This window comes from Falco rusticolus, chromosome 6 (assembly GCF_015220075.1).
Source record: "Falco rusticolus isolate bFalRus1 chromosome 6, bFalRus1.pri, whole genome shotgun sequence".
Taxonomy (NCBI): Eukaryota; Metazoa; Chordata; class Aves; order Falconiformes; family Falconidae; genus Falco; species Falco rusticolus.
The window spans coordinates 78,455,686-78,478,320 of NC_051192.1; the positions used below are offsets into that span (position 1 = coordinate 78,455,686).

The window sequence follows — 22,635 nt, forward strand, 5'->3', positions numbered from 1 at the left end:
ATACCTTAAAGTACCGAAGACATTGTTTGAAGTATGTTTTTATGTCAGTGGTGCATTGATAAGTGGTGCAGCAAGCTGGTGAAGTGCAGCTCGGCTCTTCTTGTAAAATCTTTTAGTAAAAGGTTTGTATTAAAATGGCTTTCAAAAGAATAAAATTACAATTGTATTAAAACTTACGTCAAATAGTATTTCATGTTAATGTTGTCTGATTTGAGTTGGTATAGTGCAGTTCTTGATAGGTAAGATAGCATTGCTACTGACATACAAAGGTGTTTTAAATAGCATGAAATAGTAGTCATCAAGATTCTTAATGTCCAGTCTTCATTTCTGAAGCCAAATGTCTCTCTTCTTAATTAGCTAGCAAGATACATACAGTAGATAAAGTAGATTCCTTTTGTAAATTTTGTTGGAGAAACCCAAATCTTTAAGGTATCTTTAAGGATTCAGTGAGAAGAAACCTGTGAGTATTTCCACTAAGTGCAAAATACTTCCTGTGTACAGAAATAAGGATTCTGACTTTATACAGAATTGAGATAACTGTAAATTGTTTATTGAATCAGTCCAAATAACTGTTAAACATTTCTCACACAGGAAGGTTTACGGACTTCAAGCTTTAGTTGACTGGTTAAGTCAAGCACAGCTGGTTTGATGCCCACAGAGAAAACATTATTTTGTAACTTCTTTTGACTACTGCTTAACTGTGGCTATGATTAATCTGTATTAATTAAAAACATTAGTCATTTGAAGTGTTCAATATTGCGTATTGTCATTAGTCTGAAATACATTCAGAGATTACATATGAACATTTTTGTCTAGACTCAGGTTTGTCTGTTGTTCTGTTGCTTAATTTGTTACTTTATTGCTTAAATATATTTGATTTCCCTAAGTTACTTCAGGAATAAGTACAAACTAATGAAGTCTGAGCATCTGGGAAAATAAAAGACTGCTCTTTTCCAGGAGAAAACCAGCTAATTGACAAGCTGTGTTATGGTCTTGTTAATAAAAAATTAAGTTAAAATGTTAAACTATGATATTAATGATCTGATCTGTCTTTTCGTTTATTAAGAGAGACTTTAGTCATGTCAAGCCCTCATTCTGGTCTTTTCTCATTAATGTAGAACTTGCTTGTCTGAGATATCATAGCTAAGGAAGAACCTGAAAAATAGGAAACTCATGTGATGTCTAGCTGTACAAAAACTGTTGCAGTAAAAAGTTTATAGTGACTGTAAACACTGTATAGGATAACGTGAATGGCACATAAATGCAACAGATAAGCACCTTCTGTCCCTATAATGCGATCAAAACCGACCTTCCTCTTTGGAAGGCACATCCCTGGGTTATACCTTGGAGGAAAAAACCTGGAGAAGCTGTTGGACACTTCTTGCTTTGCCTTACCTTTTTGTTTATAAACCACTATGGGTACATGAAGCAATTGCATAAGCTGAGGTGCGTTGTCCATCTACAGTGAAGTGGCTAAGAAGGTTTTTTTATGAAGTTTCTTCTGGTATACTGCTTTAGCTGAAACTTGCTATGTTCAGGCAAATGGCCTGCAAAGCTCTACCCTGGAGTACTAAAAGTAAAGTCATATAAATTTTAAGTGGGATCTTCCTGTAATAATAATATAGGTCTACACAGACTGTAAGGACAGGGTATTTTGTGTTTGTAGTGTTTTATAAGGGAAAATAGAAAGGCAGATTAACAGGTTGCTAGTTGTTGAACTATTTAAGACACACGTTGTAAAAAGCTTGGCTGGTTTGATCTTACCTGACAAGTAGTAGTTTTAACGTAGAAGTGCCCTGTGGGAAATTATGTGTTAGTTTCAATGAGTAACTGTTAGATCTCTTGACGCCTGAAATCCAATTCTATGATGGTAACACTTAATTTTGAAAACTGCCAGTCATCTTAATCATTTTGGTTTTAAAGGTTGACTAATGGATGTAGGTCACTTGACTTTTTGAGATCTTGAATATGAGAAATTAAAAGCAAGGTGGCTACCTTAAATATAGCCAATATTTCCACTAGTAAGGGGAAGGCTTCTTGCAACAAATTTGGGGACCTGTGAATGTTATCTTGGGATTTTTGAATACCAGCTCAAAAGAATGGAGTCTTAACTGAAAGGATTTCTCCCAACTTGCGTGTTTTGGCCTTTTGCTGAACAGTGCTGCATGCTATCAGGGATTTTTTTTTAATTTTTATATTTTTTTGTTCTGCCCCCTGCAGATGAGTGGGCTGTGGGTGAGTGGGCAAGAAATTGGGAGGAGACAGCTGGGACTGTTGCTGACTCTAACTGACCATTCCCCACCGTATGATTATGCTCAGCAATAAATGCTCAAGGAAAGGAAGAAGAAAGGACATTCTTGGTTACGGTGGTGTCTTCCAAAGCAAGTCTTGTGTGTGCTGAGGCCCGGCTTTCTAGGAAGTGGCTGGATACCTGCCTGCCAATGGGAAGTAGTGAAGAAATATATTTTTTTTTTTTTGCTTGTGTGCAGTTATTGCTTCACTTAGTAAAACTGTTCTTATCTCAGTCTGCACGTCATCTCACTTTCCTTCTGTTTTCTCTCTGTCCTGCAGGAAAGTGAGTGAGCAGCTCTGTGGGTGCTTGACTGTGGTCAACCCAACACAGTTCTAAGCTAAAGATCAGGAGAAGAAGGCATAAAATTATTTTCTAGGCCACAGGAATGTGTACGATTTATTAATATTGTAATGCAAACTGCTACAGTTGCATAAGTGGTCTAGGTCCGCATCTTATCATACAAAAGTGGAAATTAATTGCTTGAAATGTTTTCCAACTCTTCAGTGTGCCTTCTTGCTTGTGATGATCAATGACTTAATCTTTGAGCTCTTTAGAGCTCCGAATCAGATGGGCTTTAAAGCAGTGCCTTAAACATTGGTCGTGTATGGGGCTGAAATAAAATGATATAAATGTTTGAGACTGTTTAGTAACTTCAAGTCAGACATCTCAAGTGTCACTGGGAGTTCAGGCCAGCATATTCTAGGTCTCTCTGAACATGCCAACACAGCTGAGAAACAATGGTAAGGTTCATAAATCGACCTGATTCTGTGAGCAAATTCATTGGGCTGTGAATGGCAACTGATACTGTAGTGTAGGAATCGAGGGTACTGAATGGGTTCAGTTTTCCACTGTTCTTAGTCGTGGACATTTTCATGAGCTAGTTTTGCAAATCTGTGTATTATTCCCTAAGAGCTTGCATGCTACTGTTGTAAAGTCTGTGCTGTATGAGGTACTAAAGCATTTGTTACATTAATATAAGATTGCCCTGCATTTAATTCCAAGTTCAGATACGTGTCTTGGGATGCTTTTAATTGGAGAAAAGGGGGCAACTTCTACTGATTTCTGCTGATGCTTGCATCTTATGCGTAGCCACAAGGATTATTCAAGATGTAAGCAAAACTTTGTTGTTACTAGTAAGCCAAGTTTGTAAAGTTTGTTTGGGGTTCTTTTTTCTCATGTGCAGGGGAGGGCTGTGTACACCACCGTATGACTTCCTAGCTTAATCTGGCTAACTCAAATGTTATGTGGCATCACTTAGAAGTAGAAAGACGTAGATAAAATTACTAACAATGGAGATTGTTAGAAGTAATAGATACCCCAGAGTAACAGTTGTGAGCCTTTATCCATACTTGTTTATTCCTGTTGTCAGTATAGAACTATGCTAAAGAAATTCTTCACAGTATATGGAGTTTTGAAAATAATTGATTTCCCTATTCCCTTTAGGTCCAAGATGGGCCTCTTGGAACACCGGTGTTTTTATTTGCATCAGATGTGCTGGAATACATCGAAATCTTGGGGTCCATATATCAAGGGTCAAGTCTGTCAACTTGGACCAATGGACACCAGAACAAATACAGGTAAAATACCTTAAAATATGTTTCTAATTTGAAAGGAATGCCAGGAGTCCTTCTGAAAGGATTTGAGCGTATCATGATGCCCCAACTTAAATGTTTTACAATTAAAGTAGTTTTAATGTGTTATATTTCTACTGTAATGAGTTTAAATTCTGAAAACTCACTTCAGAAATTGGTTTAGCTATCTTTTCTGTATCATATTAGCTATATTGTACCTTATGTGGGGACTCTGAAAGCTGCTGCTTTGTTATGTCTGTAGCAAATGTGTTGCAAGCCTTTTCCTTTTTAGTAGGGGATAGTAAGGTAAGGTTCACACGTTTGTCTCATTGTTGATTACATTCTTTTGGTGTACCAAGCCCTCACTATTCGAAGTCTGCTCCAGTCTGAAGCCTCTTTATGGTGCCAGACACATTTTCTTACCTTTGTTCCTCTTGGTTTGAACAGCCATCCTAAAAGATGAAAGCTTATCTTTTGCTGGATGGGTTAGTTTATGCAGTAAACAGTGTCTGTGTTGTTAGCTTTTGTCCAACAAGTCTTGGCAGCAGCCCTCCTGTGCCATGGGAGCATCTCCTAAGACATATGACAGCAGGGAGGTCTCCAAGTTAAAAACTTGATGTCATTTAAGCATACCAGTAGCATTCTGACTGTTTCAGGATTTAAAATATTAATGGACATGAACTAACAGTTTTCTACCGCTTTTCCTTAGTGCATGCAGGAAATGGGAAATACTAAAGCAAGACTACTCTATGAAGCTAATCTACCAGAGAACTTCCGAAGACCTCAAACAGATCAGTATCCTTTTTGGTTTAGCTTTCACATTGAAATGATGTTTAATGCGACTTAGATGGTATGACCGATTCAAGGAACTGCTGCGTTTGGCAACTCGCCTTATTTATTTCATTGACATTGTTGTACAAGATATGACAGTGGAAGTTGGGAACTGTTCAGAAAAGGTTTAAATTACTTCAGTTATAGCAAATCTACTTCATAATGAGATTTGGCAAGCCCCATTTATTTTTACTTTCAGAAGAGGTGACTTCATAAATTTCCTGTATGTAGGAAGTTAGAGTGATACTAGGAAGCTCTTGAATATTCTGTCTGTATCTTGAGTAACTGCCAGCTGAAGTTAGAAACATTTGAACAGGAAATAATGAGCTGAATGGTGAAGTAAAATGAGCCATTGGATCCTACTCAAGTGAAGTATGGATTCCTTTCTCTAGATTAGGTACTCTGTAATTTTTTTGAGTTGGAGTGCGTACGTTCTCTGAAGTGTGTGAGCACAGATGAGTAGCATGAGAATATCTAAATAAACCAAACCTCCCTAATGGCCACCACTTGTGTTGCCGTGTGGTTATTACCATATACCTGGAAGGGAAGGTTGGGAGAAAAATTGTCACCAATAAATAACTTTCCTTAATACCTTATTTGAATGTACTGAATCATTAGGATAATGTATAATGGCATTAATTTAGATTTGTATTGGCTCCTCATACAGTGAAGTTACTCCACAGGTAGGATTTGCTTCACCTGATCTTACTGGAAGTCTTTAACTATAATGAGATCCTAAACAACTACTGTTAAGTGAGCTGAATCTTTCCTTACCTCTCTTACCTTGAAGATGATACAAGCTATGGAGGCGGCTAAACAGACTTAGTTGTAACTGGATCTGAATTTTCTTCTTCTATGTCCGAAAGTGATATTGGTCCTTCTGTTTATTAGATAGTATGCTTGATATGCTCTGCGCAGAAGTTTTTTTTTTAAGGGTTAGCCTCCTCATTACAAAATGCACTTGAGCAAAAAAGATACGTTTTTTCATACTGCAGTAGCTTTTAAGATAAAAATACAATTTTCTTATGCATATGTAACTGTAGTATTCCAGCTGTAATATTCTAGAACTTTATTTCAGCCATAAGACTGAAATACTTTGACTAAAACTTATTCAAAAATAGGTCTTGAAGATGTATATTTTGTTCTTCCCGCAGCTAATTTGAATTCACTGGTGTTATTGCAGGAGAAGCAATAAAGCTTTACTATAAGCTTTTCTTGCCAGATCAGACCAAACTCTGCATTTTTAGACTTTAAAAATAATCACTTTGATACTGTATATTTTGAAATAATTATATAGCCTTTTAAACAGTTGTCGGTTTCTAAGTGTTTCTAAGGTCTTGGTCAACTGCATATATTTAATTTCATGTGTTTATTAAAAAACACAGTGCTAGGAGAGAGGATGCCAACCTTTTCTATTTTATTTCTCAATTTTATGTTTTATTCTCAATTTCCCCGTAACTCTGTCAGCTACTTACCTACATGGCATTCATGACAAGCTGCTGTTGTGGGCTTTTTTTGCCTTTCCTCTTTGCCCTTTGTATCACTACAAAATCAGCACTGTCTCATCGGTATTCTGGTTATGAATATTTTAAATACTCTGAATATTCTTTTGGATTAACCATGAAAACTCTTTGCATGTAATGATCACTTTTGTGTTTGTTCTTCTATGTTAGTGTTTAACTTCCTGTAGCACTACAATATAATTATTTCTATTTTTTAGGTAGTAGAATGGAGACACAAGAGAAACGTGTATTTGAGATCTTCCCAAAATCTCCGGCTAAAGGTCCAGCCCCCGCCCCCCCCCCCCCCCATCACTTCTGCTGCTTAATCACAAGACTGACCTTTCTGGGCATTTTTTTATTCTTCCCTTGTACTTGCCAGGGATGCTCTGGCATAGAAGCTAACTTTGAGGATCATCTTGATGTGTTTTTGAATGGCAGCTTTAGCTTCCTGTTTGAAAGCGTTTTTTTTCTACTTTTATTTCCACAAGAGTAGAGTGAATTGTAGAATTGTATTTTGTCTCTTCATTTTACTCTCTTAAAACAGTTTTGGCATGTGTTGAGGTTGCTTTAATTATATTTTTTTTTTTGTTGTTACCAAGAGCGCAGTAGGTTATTGATCTAAAGAAACTTAAATGTGCTCCGGAAAATCATGCATATTGAAGTGGTGTAACTTGAATAAAGTGGGTATTTTTCAAAATACACAACTCAATATCCCAGTGTAATAGCATCCTGAAAAATTAAACCCTATGAAATTTACGTACTTATGATTCGGTGATTAATAATTTTCAAATTAAAACTTTCAAATTGTCTGAAATGTCAAGTGTGCATTCTGGGAATCTGCTAAAAATAGGGAAATATTTATGCAAAAGAACTAAAATACCAAACACCAAAATCTTGAGCAACCAAAACTTAGAACACTTGGCAAAATAAATATGCCATCTGAAAATGTTAATTTTGGCAAATAACTAAGACTTTATTTGAAGAAGTGATAGTTTTTTCTAAGGTATTTTATAGAAATAAAGTTTAAAATATTTTCTGTTTAATTCTAAATTACTTCTAATTTAATGTAGTTATCCAATTACAGCCCAATAGCATGGAAAAAGATTCAATTCCCTTTTTCTATCTCTTCCTCCCACTATGGTTATATAATGCAATAATTTCTACTGTGAATTTGAAAATAAAATTTCTGAGGGAATCCTGTCTTGGCTAAATCTGAAAAGTTATGGGAGTTGCATATTATTACACAACTGCGTATTTGGGAAGAGGTAGCAAAGAATGTTACGGTTTTTGCAGCTTTTATGATTCAGTGTGTTCAGGTGACACTTGCATACAGTTTGAATCTAAATGTCATTGTTGATGATATAACTTGATGCACAGAATGAAGGAACTGGGTGCTGTGAGCTCAGTGTTAATCTTAAGCAATAGTATGTGGAGCTAAAGTGTCTTTCTATTGATCGAAGAAAAATTGCTGTGGCAGTTTGAGGCAATGAATCCGAGCTTCCACAGTTGCAGTTTCAATTTTTGAATGGATAATCAGATCACCAAACAAATTCATTGAAATTTATTCTAGAGATACCAGAGAATCAGCTTTACTAAAGTTAAAAGTAATCACACTGCTTTTGGATGAGACAATAATTGAGGAAAGCAACTATTTATCCTCCTTGTGTTTGAGCTAGGAAGTTGTCAGTTCTGATCTTCTACATCAATATCCTTGCTGCTATTTCCACCTTTGCTTCAATGTATTTCTAGCACTAGTGTTTTGGTTTTCTTTCCCTTCCACAGAGGTATTTGTTATAGTAGGAGATTCTCATGGAGGACTTACCTCTGAGAACTGTTTACGATCAGCTTTTGATGCATGATATAATTTGTGCAAATCGGGGAACAGGTACATGCATTTCACCTTTTACCTGAAAAGAAAATACTGTTTTCCCAAGTTCTGATGGTAAACAATACCATTAATTATTTACCATATATGAGTACCTTTATTCAAGAATTTGCAGTAATGCAGCCCCGTAGCTTATAAATATCAAGCAAAAACGTCCTAACTGTGGAACACTGTGTTACTTCTAGTATATCTTTCTCGTATTGTTTCATTAAGAGATTAAACTGATTCATTCTCTGTAGTAAAACAACCCTCTTTTTGACACTGCAATAGCAATTGTTCTGTGTAAAGCAGTTTGTTCTGTTTTAGAACTACAAAATGAGATGGAGCAAGAATCTGGTGCAATTCTTTCATTTGAATAACCCGTCAGGTTTTTTTAGGTTAATGCTGCTATTTATCTGAATGCATATTTTCCTTAAATGGGCTACTTCCAGAGCTGTGGAATTTTTCATTAGGGATAAGTATGAAAAGAAGAAGTATTATGATAAAAATGCAGCTAATGCCTTCAATGTAAGTAGTTTCACCAAGAATTCTGTCACTTTTCTTTTTTGAAAGCTACATAAGAGAAATGTAGAAAACATTATGTATGTTAAAGTGTCTTTCACAGTCAAAAACTTTGATGCAGAGCTAAATGTTTTCTCTCTCTTGAAAGCTATTCCTAGGTTTTATAAGTTCAACATACATTGTCTATTACATTTATAATGCGAAGTGTTATGATCCAACAAATAGCTTGCTTCCAACTCTTTATATTGTGTTTTTAACTCTTTATATTGTGTTTTTCTCTTTCAGTAATGGGTAGTTCCTCAGCTATATTTTGAGTCCTTTCTGAGTATCTTTTCCCATGTTACAGGGATAAGATAGGATTACTGTTTCTGGTGACTTTGTCTTCCCTCGTTCTCTGTAATTACCTTGATGAGAAATCCTATGGTGTTTTGGGCCCCTCTTCTAAGGGTCTTTTATTGGTCTGCTGAATTCCAGACTTCCTTGCAGTGAGGTGCACTGTAATAGCAAACATGGGCAATATGACAAACCAGCTGTTGAATCATGTAGCTGTGTTCACTACAGTAAGTTGGTGAGTGCTTTTCTAGCAAAGCAGTTTAGAAAATGTCAGCCTTTGCTGAAGCTCACAGCCTTGTTTGGTTTTTTTGGCTATTTCTGGGACATACAATCTAGTTTATATATTTTTATTTGTGCTTTAACTTTGATAGGGAAAGGAGTGCAAGTGTGGGTATAAAGAGTGGGAGTTTATGCTGCCTTTCCCCATCTGAGAAAATGGATCTTTCAATGATAGTTTCATTCGGAAGGGAAAACCTCCCCAAACTTGCAAACTAGAGAAGGGTATTCAGTAAGCATTGTTGAGGTAGGGGGAAAATTGCTTCATTTGAGAGGTAAAATACAACTGTGGTTTGAATTACACTGTCAGTTACCCTTCTTTACTTTTATTGCTAAGTAGAAAATAGGAAGAATTGTTTAAAATTATGCTTTACAAAGTTCAAAAGACTCCTGAGATCTTTCTAAATAGAGAACCTAAGTGTCTAATATAGTAGTCTCACTGCTGCCTTAATGTGTTTGAAGGAGTAATCAGATTTTGCTTTATCGTATGTCAAGTAATTTTATTCACTTACCTGTGATAACAGCAAGGGTAAAATCCAGACAAGCTGAGACGCATGTTACTGCTGAGTAGGGAACACCATTTTATTTCTTCCTACTTGGGTTTTTCTTTCATTGACTAATCTAAATGGTTTAATCTCTTTGAGATAGAAACAAAATCTGATAATGAAATATTTTGGCAGCAGATGACTTGTGCACATTCACATTCATCTGCATTTCTTCAAGGCCACCAAACATCAGGCTTGAGGTGGGCAATCTGAAATCCTGAAAGTACACAATACTGAATTCGCTGAACTACTGTAGTGCCCATAGTTCTAATGTGCTGCTTGTATTGGATTACCCTCCTTGCTCTGTCCCCAGCCCAGCTCGTGTGCACGTGTAGTGCAGTGACTGGTGGTCAGTGATCATCTTTCAGGTGGGCCTGGGACTGACAGGGAAAAGGAGGAAAAGGCGCAGCTGGGCCTCCATTCTGCATGTCTGGTATGCTGCTTTCCTGCTCCTGGATGGTGTTGGCAGGGAAGGGGAGAAGTTGCTCTATGCTTCCAGCACATGGAGGTCTGTGAGGAGTTTTAGAAGAATGGGGTGAGGAAGGGAGTTCTGCGGGGATACGTTTCTGTGCCCCTGTGCAGCAGGTGGTGATGGTTTCTAAAGCTTTCTTTTTGCAGTCCTGATGACATCCAAGACACCTTCCCTCTTCCCACCCTGCCAGGAGGTGGCTAAGATTACCTGGCAACTGAAGCGATTCCTGCTTGTAGGCCTCAGCATTTGCTAGCACGATGCTTTCATGAGTAATAATCTTGTGACCTGTTCAGGTGGGGAGCCTATGCTTCAACATGGCAAGCTCTTTTCTTCCAGAAAATTTGTATTACCCCACTTACTTTTTCAGAGAGCACCCTGTGCCTTATTTTTAATCAAAATCAGAATTGCTGGGGTGATGCGAACTTTTTAGTGCACTCACTTTTTGTTATCACCTTTGCAATAGCAATGGCCTTCTGCTTGGATTAAGACTGGTTTAAGTTGGAGATGTGTATGTATGTTGTCATTTGGTAAAATGAATCCCTTCAAGGTATGAGCAGGTAATACAGAAGTGCAGAAACAGGCTTGTTATGACCTAAGGGCTGCTTTCCTTAACCAGGTAATTTCACTGAGGTTTAAAAATTCAAGAGGCTTTCCTGGATTTTGTCCACTGTTACAAGTTGCTTGTGGTAAAAGCTTCCTGTAGCTTAAAAATTGTTTTGAACAGATTATCTTAAAACATGCGGCACAATATTTCTCTTACCTTAATTTTGGCAAGATCATAAATCTTTTTACATTTGTCTAACACTATAACAACTGTGCTAGTGTTAATGTACTCTGACTGTTGGAGCCCAAGAGTATATGTGAAGGTTCAGTTCCTGGTTCTATGATGCTTAGGTTTCATGTATCTTTTCCCTTGTTACAAAATTTTTATCTAAAATTGTTAATTATATGAGATGGGTTTTTTCTGACAAGACTATTATATTACTATATTTGGGGTTTAGAGATGCATACTATAATAACAAAATTAGCTAGTACAGAGACCAGTAGTGCCATCAAATATGCAGACTAAATACAGGCAAATATGAAAAATTAACAATTTTTTTTCACGGTTCACTGAAAAGGAATGCCGGATAAAGCTGTGTGCAAAAAAAGCATCTGCAGTTTTATTGTCTAGTTAAATGCATTATTCTATTTAAAATGTAAGTAGAAATTAAATATACATTACAAAACTGACAAAGCAGTGTGACTTTAAAAAATATTTAAAATCTATTAAAATGCATAGATCTCAGAGTCTTCAGATCTGTCATTATTGGGAAAATGTGAAATGCTGGTTCTGCATCACTGCTTAGGACTGAGTGGTACATTTTACTCTGCTGTTAAGAGTGGGTTGTCGGTAAATAATTATCCTCGTTTCCATGCTCAGACTTGGTGCAGGCATGTAACTTCTTTACAGAAAGACCTGAGAGGCTGACAGCCTTGAACAGTGGCGTGTTTGGGGTTTTTGTTTTCATTTTTCTTTCATTGTATTTCTGTAGTTTTGTTTAGTTTGGTACTGGGAAATATTCTGGTAGGTTAGGCCTAATTCTTAGGCTTTAGTCTTGAGAAAAATCTTCTGAAATACAGCAGGCATGGTAGCCCCAGGTAAGCAAGCTATGGTGCTCAGGGTCAGGTTAGGAGATGTAGGTAGGGAATTTGTCAAAGTGATCCCACTATGCTTGTTCCTTCTTTTCACAGATGTACTTTCATATGTACTTCAAGTGAAACAAGAAGCAGGAGCTTTAAATCACAACAAGCAGTGTATCTTGGGGGGGGGGGGGGGGCGGGAGCCTGGGAAAAAATAAAAATGGAAATGGTCTATTAATTATTTTCTGCTAACACTGATAATACAGTTAAAATTAATCTGATATTTAAAGAAATAGGCTGATGTGGATGAGTTCTATGGGCGCCTTTCAGTTTTTTTGGAATATTTATACTTTTTTAGATCTTACTTGGAGCAGAAACCTTTTTCTAATCATTATAAATTGTTAGTGTTTTGTATGTGTTTGCTACTTGATAATGTTATAAGACAAGACGAAAAAGTTTCAGAATGTCTAACAATGCATTTGTAGAAATACTTTTTCCAGACTACTGGAATATTGCCATTTTAAAAAAAAAATCCATTTAGCTGTTGTTAAGGTAGCAGTATTTACTTTTAAGCTTTATTCTGATCATTGTAAAGAAGAGAATTTTGAGTAAATTAGCCTACCCAGGGAGGCAAACTGATTTTTTTTTTTTTTTTTTTTTTTTGGTACCCCATCGAAGTATCTTCAGATGCATGTCAGCTCTTTGAAAAACTCTTATAGTTGCAATGATCTGTAAATGCTTAGATACATGTTACAAATGCTTAGTTGTAGGGTTGTGGTATTATGACTGAAACTGTGAAGACAATTGTATTGTATTTATGATATTTAGGAAAATGTATCCTTATTATCAAAGTATATTCCATTTAAGCAGCGTAGCCCATGACAGGGTTAGAACTAGTATTTCTCAAGCCAGTGCCTATCATAATTCTCACCCAACATTAACAAGAGTCACAAAAGATCAACACTTGCTTTCTCAGAAAACAGTTCATAGTTCTACTGTGGTGAAACCTCGGTTTGTCGAGACTTGTAAAGACCAACTGCTTAAGAAACTCACATCTCTTGATCTGGCCAGCTGCTTCCCTGTTTCACTTTGGTGTGATGTAATTTTGAAACATTCAGGACTTCATGGGGTTTTATGCCTTTTCTGTATGCTTAAATTTAAGAAGAAGAATACAAGTGAAAACACTTGAAGCTGACAGGATGTTACATGGGAATATATATATATATTCTGTGAATAACACATGTGGTTTGGTTTTGTTAATGGCGGGAATTTTTTTGCTCTTTGAATAATCAACTTGGGAGCAGCGGTAGCAGTTAGCAAGTCCACTTATTTTGAATATCCTCAGCATAATACTGTTGTCCTAGAATTAATTTTCTGCCAAACCTCTTGATTTTTAGGCATACATAAGCTGTGAATGATGCAAAGTATAGCACAGAATCCAAACTTCACACAGTAGTGAAATGATTAGGGCATCTTTGGAAATGATGCATCTAAGATATGAAAACATGAGCTATTTACTGCGCAATATACTATGCTGTTTGACTTGATTTATCCCTGAAAGCTTGTACAATGCAATTGAGAGCTTGCATCGCTTCTGTAGTTAACCACAGACAGTTACCGTAGGTCAAGGGGTGTGAGGTAATTTTCTATGTTAAAACTCTCCTTCAGGTGGGTGCTGTCACCAAACTCTTCAGGAATATAATTCCGCTGCAGGCTTGCACCAGATTGTCGCTTTAAAGCACAGGCAAATCCTCTTGTATTTATCATAGGGGTTCTTGTACACAACAGTCCTGGAACTGAAGGGCAAAGAAAGCAGTTTCACTTTTAACAATCTTAGTCCTGAAGGCTGTTGCCTATTAAATCTTTTGTTTGCTTTGGGCAAACAAAACTATTTATTAAACTCTTTACGCTCCTTTAGTTTACTGTCTCCTGGAGCACTCTTAGAGCGCAGCTTATAGTTGTACAAATAGCTTTCCCCAAGAATCTTGAGCCTGTATGCTTAAATAAATGACTTGAAGGACTGTTTCAGAATAGATGCTGTAAATGTAAGTGGAGCAAATGCAAGCCTTGTTGGAGACATACTTTGAGATGTTTGTTTTTATGAAAGTAATGTCTGAACAGAGTATTCATCTTGACTGATGTTCTCTGTATTGAGTCCAAAATACTTGTAATCAAAGCTATGCAGCTGATAAGGTGAAGGGACAGTTGTTAATGAGGCTCATGATCTTAGATGCAGTGATCAAGAGAAATAGCAAACATTGCTTGTTTTAGGGTTTTGGGAGTTAGTAAGAATCTCCCAAAATTACTGGTTAGAGGAAGTAAGCATTGAAGTAGATGATTGCACAGTTTGCCGATAAGCCAAGAGGAAATGTATAATTTTTAGAATCTTTTAGAAAAAAAGGTTCCAGAAAGAAAAAATCTGTCTAAAATAAGCTATTGAGTAACAGCTGCTGGGTTGATTCTTTGAGACACAGGAGTGCACTAATGAAGGGGTTTCTGGTACCCAGTCCAAATCATTTAATTTGACTGTATCTACGTGCTGCTAAGTTAAAAGTGTACTAAAGTTGCACAGAGGTTCAGGAAATCAAGTTGGAAGCAATCATATTTTCCAAATTTTTTAAAAGCTCAGTACAGCCTCTTTGATGTAAAATACAAACTGTGAAAAGACAGTCTTGCTTAAAAGATTGTTTATTTTTGTATCTTTATACCACACAAGTAATGAGGAGAAGCAGTGAGGTCACTGTGTTGAGTTTGGAAAAAGATTAGCAGTGTAGGTATTATCACAAACAATCTCAGCAGTTTTAAATAAAAGTAAGTATATAGAAGAAGAAAGAGCACAACTTCTCAGAATGCATATGGAAATGGCCTTGTTCAGGGTGGATGCTGAATCAACTTAAATGGATTCCAGGTACTTTCAGTCTCAAAATTTACAGACTAGCACAGTCTATTCCACTGCATGAAGTGGGAATATATTATCATGTCCTGACAATGTTTAGAGAATAATAAACGAAGATTCTATATTTAAGAAAGGGTGTAAATTGTGTGGAGCAGAAGTTTCATATAACCCTAAAGTTCAGTGAAGGAAAAGAATAATGGTTCTACGTTTTTCATGCTTTCCTAAGACATTGTGTATAGTTTAAAAGCCATGAACTTAAACAGGCAACTGGATAAAATGTGATGCGAATTTAGAGATTTTTCCAAAGTGATCTTAAATGAGATTAAATCCATAATACCTTTACCACACTAAAATTAAGGTGCCTACATGACATATATGGATGAACTGGGGTGAGATAGGGTATGTGAACAGGAAATTTATAGTAGCTAGCATCCAGAAGCATTTAGTCATTGAGCTGGAGAGAGATTACCAGTTAAGTCTCCCCGTATTGCAAGAACCACTGTGGGTTTTTAGTGGTCTATGAAGAACTTGTGAATCAAGTGATATGAAGTATTTTTGAAATATGCTAATGGAGATGGGCATCAATAGGAAGCACTGAAATGCCATACAAGAATTATGACTTGTGGGGCAGGGGTAGTGGAAATGAGATAAATTAGTTTGCAAGATCATGCTGTTAGAATGGGTTGGACTGCAGAATCATAGAATAGCTCAGGCTGGAAGAGACCCTTCATGATCATCCAGTTCTCCCTGCTTAAAGTGGGGTCAGCTAGAACAGGTTGCTTAGAGCTGTGTCCAGTTGAATTTTGAATATCCCCAGGGCTGGAGACTCCACAACCCCCTCCGAGTAAACTGCTCCAGAATTCAACTACCCACACAATAACGAAAAAAAAACCAAAAACAAACCAACCACCAAAAAAACCCCTATGCTTATGTTTCAATGGAATTTCCTGTGTTTCAATTTGTGTTCAGTGCCTCTTGGTCCTGTTTCTGGATACTACAGGCAACATTGTGCCTCAGTCTTGGCTCCCTGCCACCAGGTATTTATACATATTAATAAGACTTCCCTCTTCCAGGCCCCCTCCTCCCTTAGCTTTCTCTCCTCCAGGGTAAACAGTGTTAATTCACTAAGTCACTCCTTGTCTGAAAAGTGCTCCAGTCTTTTAATCATCTTAGTGTCCCTTTGCTGGATTTGGCTCCAGTCTGCCCACATCTCTCTCGTACTTGTGAGCCCAGAACTGGCCATGTTTCTAGCTCATGTTCAACTTGTCCACCCAGACCTCCAGGTCCTCTTCTGCAAATCTGCTTTCCAGCCAGGTGACAACCAGCCTGTACCGGTGCAGGGGGTTATTCTTCCCCAGGTGCGGGACTTGGCACTTCTCTTTGAACTTCACATGGTTCCTGCTGGCCCATCTTGTCAATGGTGCTCTGAATGGCAGCACACCTATCTAGTGTATCAACCACCCCTCCTCATTCTGTGTCATCTGCTATCTTGCTGGTGATGTACCAGCGTAGTCCTATTGCATGTGTTATTAATGAAGAAGTTAAGTAGTGTTGGCCTCGGTATCAATGCCTGGGTATATCATTAGTGACTTTGCCCCCAGTGGTTAAATGAATGAGTTAGAGAAGCCAAGGTGTGCATATGCCAGCTGCATTCCTAGTAGCTCCCACGTGCAGGGTCTTGTTTTCCCTGGTTCCGTAAGTACTTTCATTTGAGGAGTAGTTCACACAGCTGGACTGCCTAGCTACAAGTTACTAAGTCCAAGTAAACAAAGCTTCTGCCAAAGCTGAAATCTGTAGTGACTGCATTGCCAGTTTAACATGGATCATGAAAATGTAAACGATCCTGCATGCAGCAGAGCAAGCCACTTAGCAGAAAAAAAGGTATTGTTGTGAAGTGTTGGGAAGCTCTCGGTAAAGACAGTTTTCCCTGGAACAAATACAGAAGACATCCGTTAGGTTGCACAGGGGAAATGGAGGGCACTCCAGTAAAAGATTAAAAGCATCTGTTTTGATTATCCTGTGTCAGCCTTTAATTAAGCCATGGTGACTCTCCATAAATATCTCAGGAGGTGGTTACCTGAAGCAGAAGCTAAATAATCTAAAACAAAATGTGGGCAACAACATGTATGGATGCTCTTGGTTAGAGCTGGAAAAAATATTTTGAACTCAAGTCTAATACTATTAAATATATTTGTATTTCTCAGAACACTAATTGCACCTCTGCTTGATGTAAATTTTATGAATGTCTGTAGCTCTGCACACAGTCAGAACTACAGCTAGCTTGTGCACAAGCTTCACCGTATTCCTGTAACAGGATATGGGCACTCTGAAGGGATGTAGGAGTGGTAAGTGTGTTCAGAATGTTGCCAGAAGAGCAGTACTGGCATCTCTGAAAAGCCAGCTGCTGCTGTGTTTTGTGAAACGTGGGACACAACCCTTTTTATGTGATGTCCAGTGGTTAGAGTACTGAATAGAGGAGACATTTTTAGTAACTCTAAAAAAAGCCTTGTCAGTTAGCCTAAAGAAGTTTTGCAGAAATTCATAGGTAAGTGTTACTGATAGTACATTACTATTCTCATTTTCCTGTCAGTATTTCGGGAATAGGCCTCTTTAAAAAATGACAAGCAATTGGTTGTGTGTTTATATGCATTTAATAGCAGCCTGTAATTGCTGGTACTTTAAAATAAAATACGAATTTTAGCATTGTCAACGTTTGTTGGAGATACACAGTAATAAAGTCAAAAGTCTGCTGAAATAAGAAAAACATATCTATTAGCTGAAGTTAAAACCTGTCAAACGAGTGTAGAGTAGTCCTCTTCATTTAGGTCATTTCCCAGTATATTGTGTGCTTATGAAATGGCCACTCGAGGGCACCTTTGTATTTGGTTCAGCTGCAAATTTACTGAATATATTGACGTGGTTTGATAGCACACGTTTGATAGATTTTTTAATCTCTTGAATCTTCTGAGTGATAGCACCCTAAATTTTATATTTTAATGGAAGCTTAATATAGGTTTCTAAAGCTTTAACTTGAATACTTTTTAATAAAAAGCTAAATAGTAATATTTATTACATAAAGAGCAGGATTTGGGAAAAACTACAAATAAAAGTTGGTGAAAACTTAATTTAGTACACTGACCTTATTGACCAATAGTGTTTGTATGACTGTTACCATCAGTAATATGTTAGTACAAACTGAACTAAGGTAAAATAATTCTGAGATTTTGTATGTTTTCTGATAGGTTCATTTAAAGACTCTTGTAAGCTTACTTTTTTCACTCGTAGTAGTCTGGTGCACAGACTAAATCAAAGCCATTGGGTCAAATACTGTTTGTGCTGATGCTTTTACATGAACTATTGACATAGCATGTATTTGGATATTGTTACTACTAAGTAATAACTTCATAAATACTACAAAAGTTTTTAATGGGGAAAATGGGGACAGGTCACTTATTGCCCTGTAAGAGGGGCAGGGAACTGGAGTAATACTGTAAACCTGCAGACCCTTTCTTTTCTGATCTTAAGTTTTTGTGAACCAAAGAGTCTCTCACAGAACATAGGTGAAAATGAAATCTTACAGGACTGTTGCATGCGTCTGTATTTTCTTGCTCAGTACTGAATGTACCTGATGTTTTACGGACAGTATTGAGCTTCATTATGCAAAATGGTTATTTTTACTTCATCAGCTTTCTAAAAAGGAGCCCCAAAACACAAACAATGGAAAGAGATTCAAGAATTGCTAAACATAAAATGGCTACAAGTCTTTTGGTCTGAAACCCGATCAAAATTTTGTGGACATACGAGTATAAACGTGGAAACTTAAGAAACAGCTCCTTGCCTTCATTCCCTTTTTAAAACTATTCTGAACTCAATTCTTAATCAAAATACCCAACTACTCTTCAGTTAAAAATTAAAATGAAATACTCAGATGCTATTTGTCAGTTTGCAGTACATTCTTAATGCACACAAGCACGTCAACTTTGGGTTTTTTCTAGCAGCAGGTATGGTTGGTTGCAGGGGTTGCCATTGGTTTTGTTTGGTACTTTATAAAGTGCCAACAATCAAGGACGCCTTAGTTGACAACATTCCAGAGCTTAGTGCTAACATGTTATCAGAGTAGATCAGTGTCTGCTTCTTCACTTGAATTCTGGAAGATTCTGGAAATTGTTTTTTGGATTTTGATGTGGAAATTTAGATGAGGTTTTGATCGCTTGTCTTCAGTGGTTTCGATGACAAATCTTATTCTTAGTACCTTCCTGCTCAAATGTCTTTTTCCATTGGATCAAAATTAAACAAAGATATTTTCTACCTTTCCTGTTGTCTGCTCTTCAGACATCATAATTGGTGTTAGTATTGGCCAGTTTTTCTAGAAACTAATTCTTTAGCTTTTTTTCTCTGTGCTTTCACTGGAATATAACAATTGGATTAAAACTGACGAATTGGAAAAGTGGGAACAGAAGACAATTATTGCTGTGGAATACTGGGTTTTTTGCAAAACATTTTTTTTTTATTTTGCTGCACCAAAGAGGAGATGTCTCCTTGTAAAGAACAGTATTTTCAGGTACTCGGACTTGGATCCAAGCATGGAGTAATTTTCCTGTACTGATGCTTTTGATGAAGCTTATGGAAACAAATAATTATTAATAAAGGCTGATAAATACCAAATAGAAAACTCTTATGTTACTTTGATGTAGCATTTATATAGTGCTGCTTTTCAGTGATCTCAGTGTCCTAAAAAGCAGTTTTTAGATTATTATTAAAATGCTGCTTTGCAATCCTGAATGGTGATCAGGGTTTTACTATAAATTTTTAAAGTGTGTTTGTGGCTTTCAACTAATTAAAAGCAGTTTCACCAGGACTTAGTGCAGCGTTTACTCCAGGACAGTTGCATGCATATACCTGTCGTGGCTGAGTGCTTTGATACTGGTGTTAGTCTAACTTCAGCGCTCTCTCTACTGGCCCCGAGTGTAGAAATAGGTCGCTTATCAGATGCTTTCTCATTTGTCATTTGTTGGCAAGTTAATAAATCTCTTTTGACTACAGATGGGAATGGCTCTGTTCTGTAAAGATACTGCTTTATCACTGCAGTAGTTTTTTTAAAAAAAAAAGATTTACTGAAAATGCAAGCCAGCAGCACACAACTTGTTGTCAACCACTGCTCCTTATTGGTGCTTCATCTGTTCAGTAACTTAACATTGGCCATAGCTAATGGTACGTCTGCACTGCGAACAGGACGTAGAAGGTGTTAATACTAACTTTGAACGGTCTAATCTGGGGTTTGGCAATGAATCATCAAGCGTAGAAGTTGTATAGGCTTGATTTATGCTAATGAGAAAGATTATCTGTCCAGGTTTTTGCTGCATATTACATCTGTGAAGTGTGCTGCAGTTTGAAAATACAAACATACCACAACCTTTCAAAGTAAGAGTTGGGGGACAGTACAAGGGAAAACAAAACTTGTGAGGTTTTATTGACAGCTCAGAATCTCAAGCAACTTCACTGGTTTTCTAAAATATGGGACTAGTTGGAGTTAAAAATGACTATTCTGAAATCTCCTGAAAACCAAGTGCTTTGGCTAAGGGATCTGGTTTCTCTTGGTGCTTGAAGAGGGTATCAGCATCCATAATAACGACTTGGATATTAGTGAAAATTCGGTCTTCTAACCGAAAAAATCCCAAGATAATAATAGAATACCCTTAAATCGCAGTGTTATTATAATTTTCAGTTTTATTTGATGCTAGTTCTGGTATATGGGCATTACCCAACATGACAGCTGACAGACAAGGAGCAGAACAGCTGGCGCTGCAGGGACTTGATTCTAGCTGGAGAGCACTGCCTCTCCCTCGGGCTCCTCGGCACTCGGCGAGGGCCGGGCTGGATGCTCTGAGGTCAGGGGGCGGCTGGTTCAGTGCCAGCTGGCAACCTGCACAGGGTTAACAAGTCAGCTCTCCCCGAAGTGTCAGCTTGTCCCAATGGCAAGTATTTTCCCAAGCTTCTCTGGTACCCCAACCAACTCTCCGTACTCTGACTGATAACTGCTCACCACAGCGCACTGCACCAGCCCCCCTTTTAATCCTGTTTTCTGTTCAGCTTTATCCAGCCACTCACTTTGACTTGATCGGATTTTTTCATTCAGATTTCCTTATTTGGTGCAGCGGGTAGATAAGAAATTTAACACCATGCAGTGGCAATAAAGCTGTTCAGCAGCCCGAACTCATACTATTGCTTTCATTGTATGAACTTAATCAGTTCTTTATACGTTGTCATGTGTCTTCTCTTAAAGATTAGCTTCAGTCATATGCCTTTTGTATTCCTGCTTAGCTGAATATTTACATATGTGAAGTGTGCTTTCAAGTGCTGTTTTTTAGCCTGAAGTGAATATAGTGCTGCTGTTTGTCTTTAGACGTTTTTCTTGGGCATTTCTCGTCTTGTACACCCTGTTCCATATCCCAGGCTAGGTGGCAACTGCTTTTCACTCTGTCTTCTGCAAATAGCTTGCATGATGCTTCTTCATTGATTCTGTGATTCCATGATTCTATTACTTGATTGGCAAAACTGTAATAATTACTTTCAGGCCTTCATAGGATTACCTTATATACTAGGTTAGATAATACCTTAATTTATGATGATGATCTGGAGATTGAGAAAGGAATGTTATGGGAGGATGAAAATGTGATGCAAGCATCTATAGTGCTGATTTCCCTCCGACCCCCAAATGAAATTCTGCTTACCTGGTTCTGTGAGGAGAGTAGCTGTTACCTGCTGTTCACCTCTGAAAGCTATCAAACAAATTTTCTTAAAATCTGAAGCATACAAAAGAATGAAAAAACCCAACAAACCAAGCAAACCAAAAACAAAATCCCAGTTTATCCTTAGAAACCTTGAAAGTATACCTAAGATGTTGCATTATCACAATTTTACTCGTTAGCATTTAATTGAAATCTTAGTAAGGAATGTGGTTTTAGTGGTCATAGTTTAATACATGTAGTTACTTAATCATTTTTCTGACATGTTTATTTGGTTACAATGTGGTGTGATGGGAATAAACAAGATCCCTGTGTTCCTATAGCAACAGTTTGAGAAACTACTCCATTGCAGCAGATATATCCATAACTCTTCTAATAACCTGAGGATTTTAAATAGAAATATAAAATATATTTTATAAATATAAAAACGAGGACTCTGTTTCATATTTCTGCAGGTAAAATTTGGTTTAAAAATTAAACCTTATAAATATCTTTCCTGAAGCTCTACACCACCTTCCAGGATAGGCATAGTGTCTGAGTTTGTAAAAATACTGAATATATACATGTTCTATTAAAATTCCAGCTGTATAAGCTATGGTACTGGTAGGATTTTCTGTAAGAAATATGGGTGTTTAGACATGAAGTGGGGTTTGGGGTTTTTTTTTTCAGTTTTCTGTTTTCATTTAATGCAAGCTGGATTTTTTGAACTAAGTAAAAACATACCATCTAAATTGGTTATTTTGATCCAACATAATGACCTGCTCTGTAATAGCTTCATTTATTTTTAAATTTTCCTTGTAGATAGTAGAGTTGATACAAAACAGTGTAGAAGTGTCAGCTTTATAGCTCTGAAGATCTTATACATGTTTGGTAAATGTAATTCAGTTGCATTTTTATAGTAAGGGGAATAGAAAGATAATGTTTCCATTAAAGTGATCAACTATGCATAAAGAAATAGGATAGGAAGATGTATGTAAACACATTTAGAGAAATCCTATTTTCTTGAGCAAACTGCATTTGTTGCATATATAACTTACACCTTTTGGATAATTCTGGAAGTATAGTGGTGCTAACAGCAATTTTACATACTGATTCCTAGAAAAGAAATGTCACCTATCTGGAAGGTCTGGCACCCTCTGCTAGGATGTGGCTTTATATTAA

The 22,635-nt window shown here is 37.1% G+C and overlaps 1 protein-coding gene across 2 annotated transcripts in view; it reads left to right on the top strand.

Moving 5' to 3' along the window:
• Positions 1-22,635, top strand: part of SMAP1 (small ArfGAP 1) — a 96,066-nt gene that overhangs the window by 22,875 nt on the left and 50,556 nt on the right. For both annotated transcript variants that reach the window (XM_037391597.1, XM_037391599.1), the window contains exons 2-4: positions 3,737-3,870; positions 4,574-4,659; positions 8,514-8,589. In XM_037391597.1, coding sequence (XP_037247494.1) covers positions 3,737-3,870; positions 4,574-4,659; positions 8,514-8,589 — 296 coding nt within the window. The remainder of the gene's footprint in view (positions 1-3,736; positions 3,871-4,573; positions 4,660-8,513; positions 8,590-22,635) is intronic.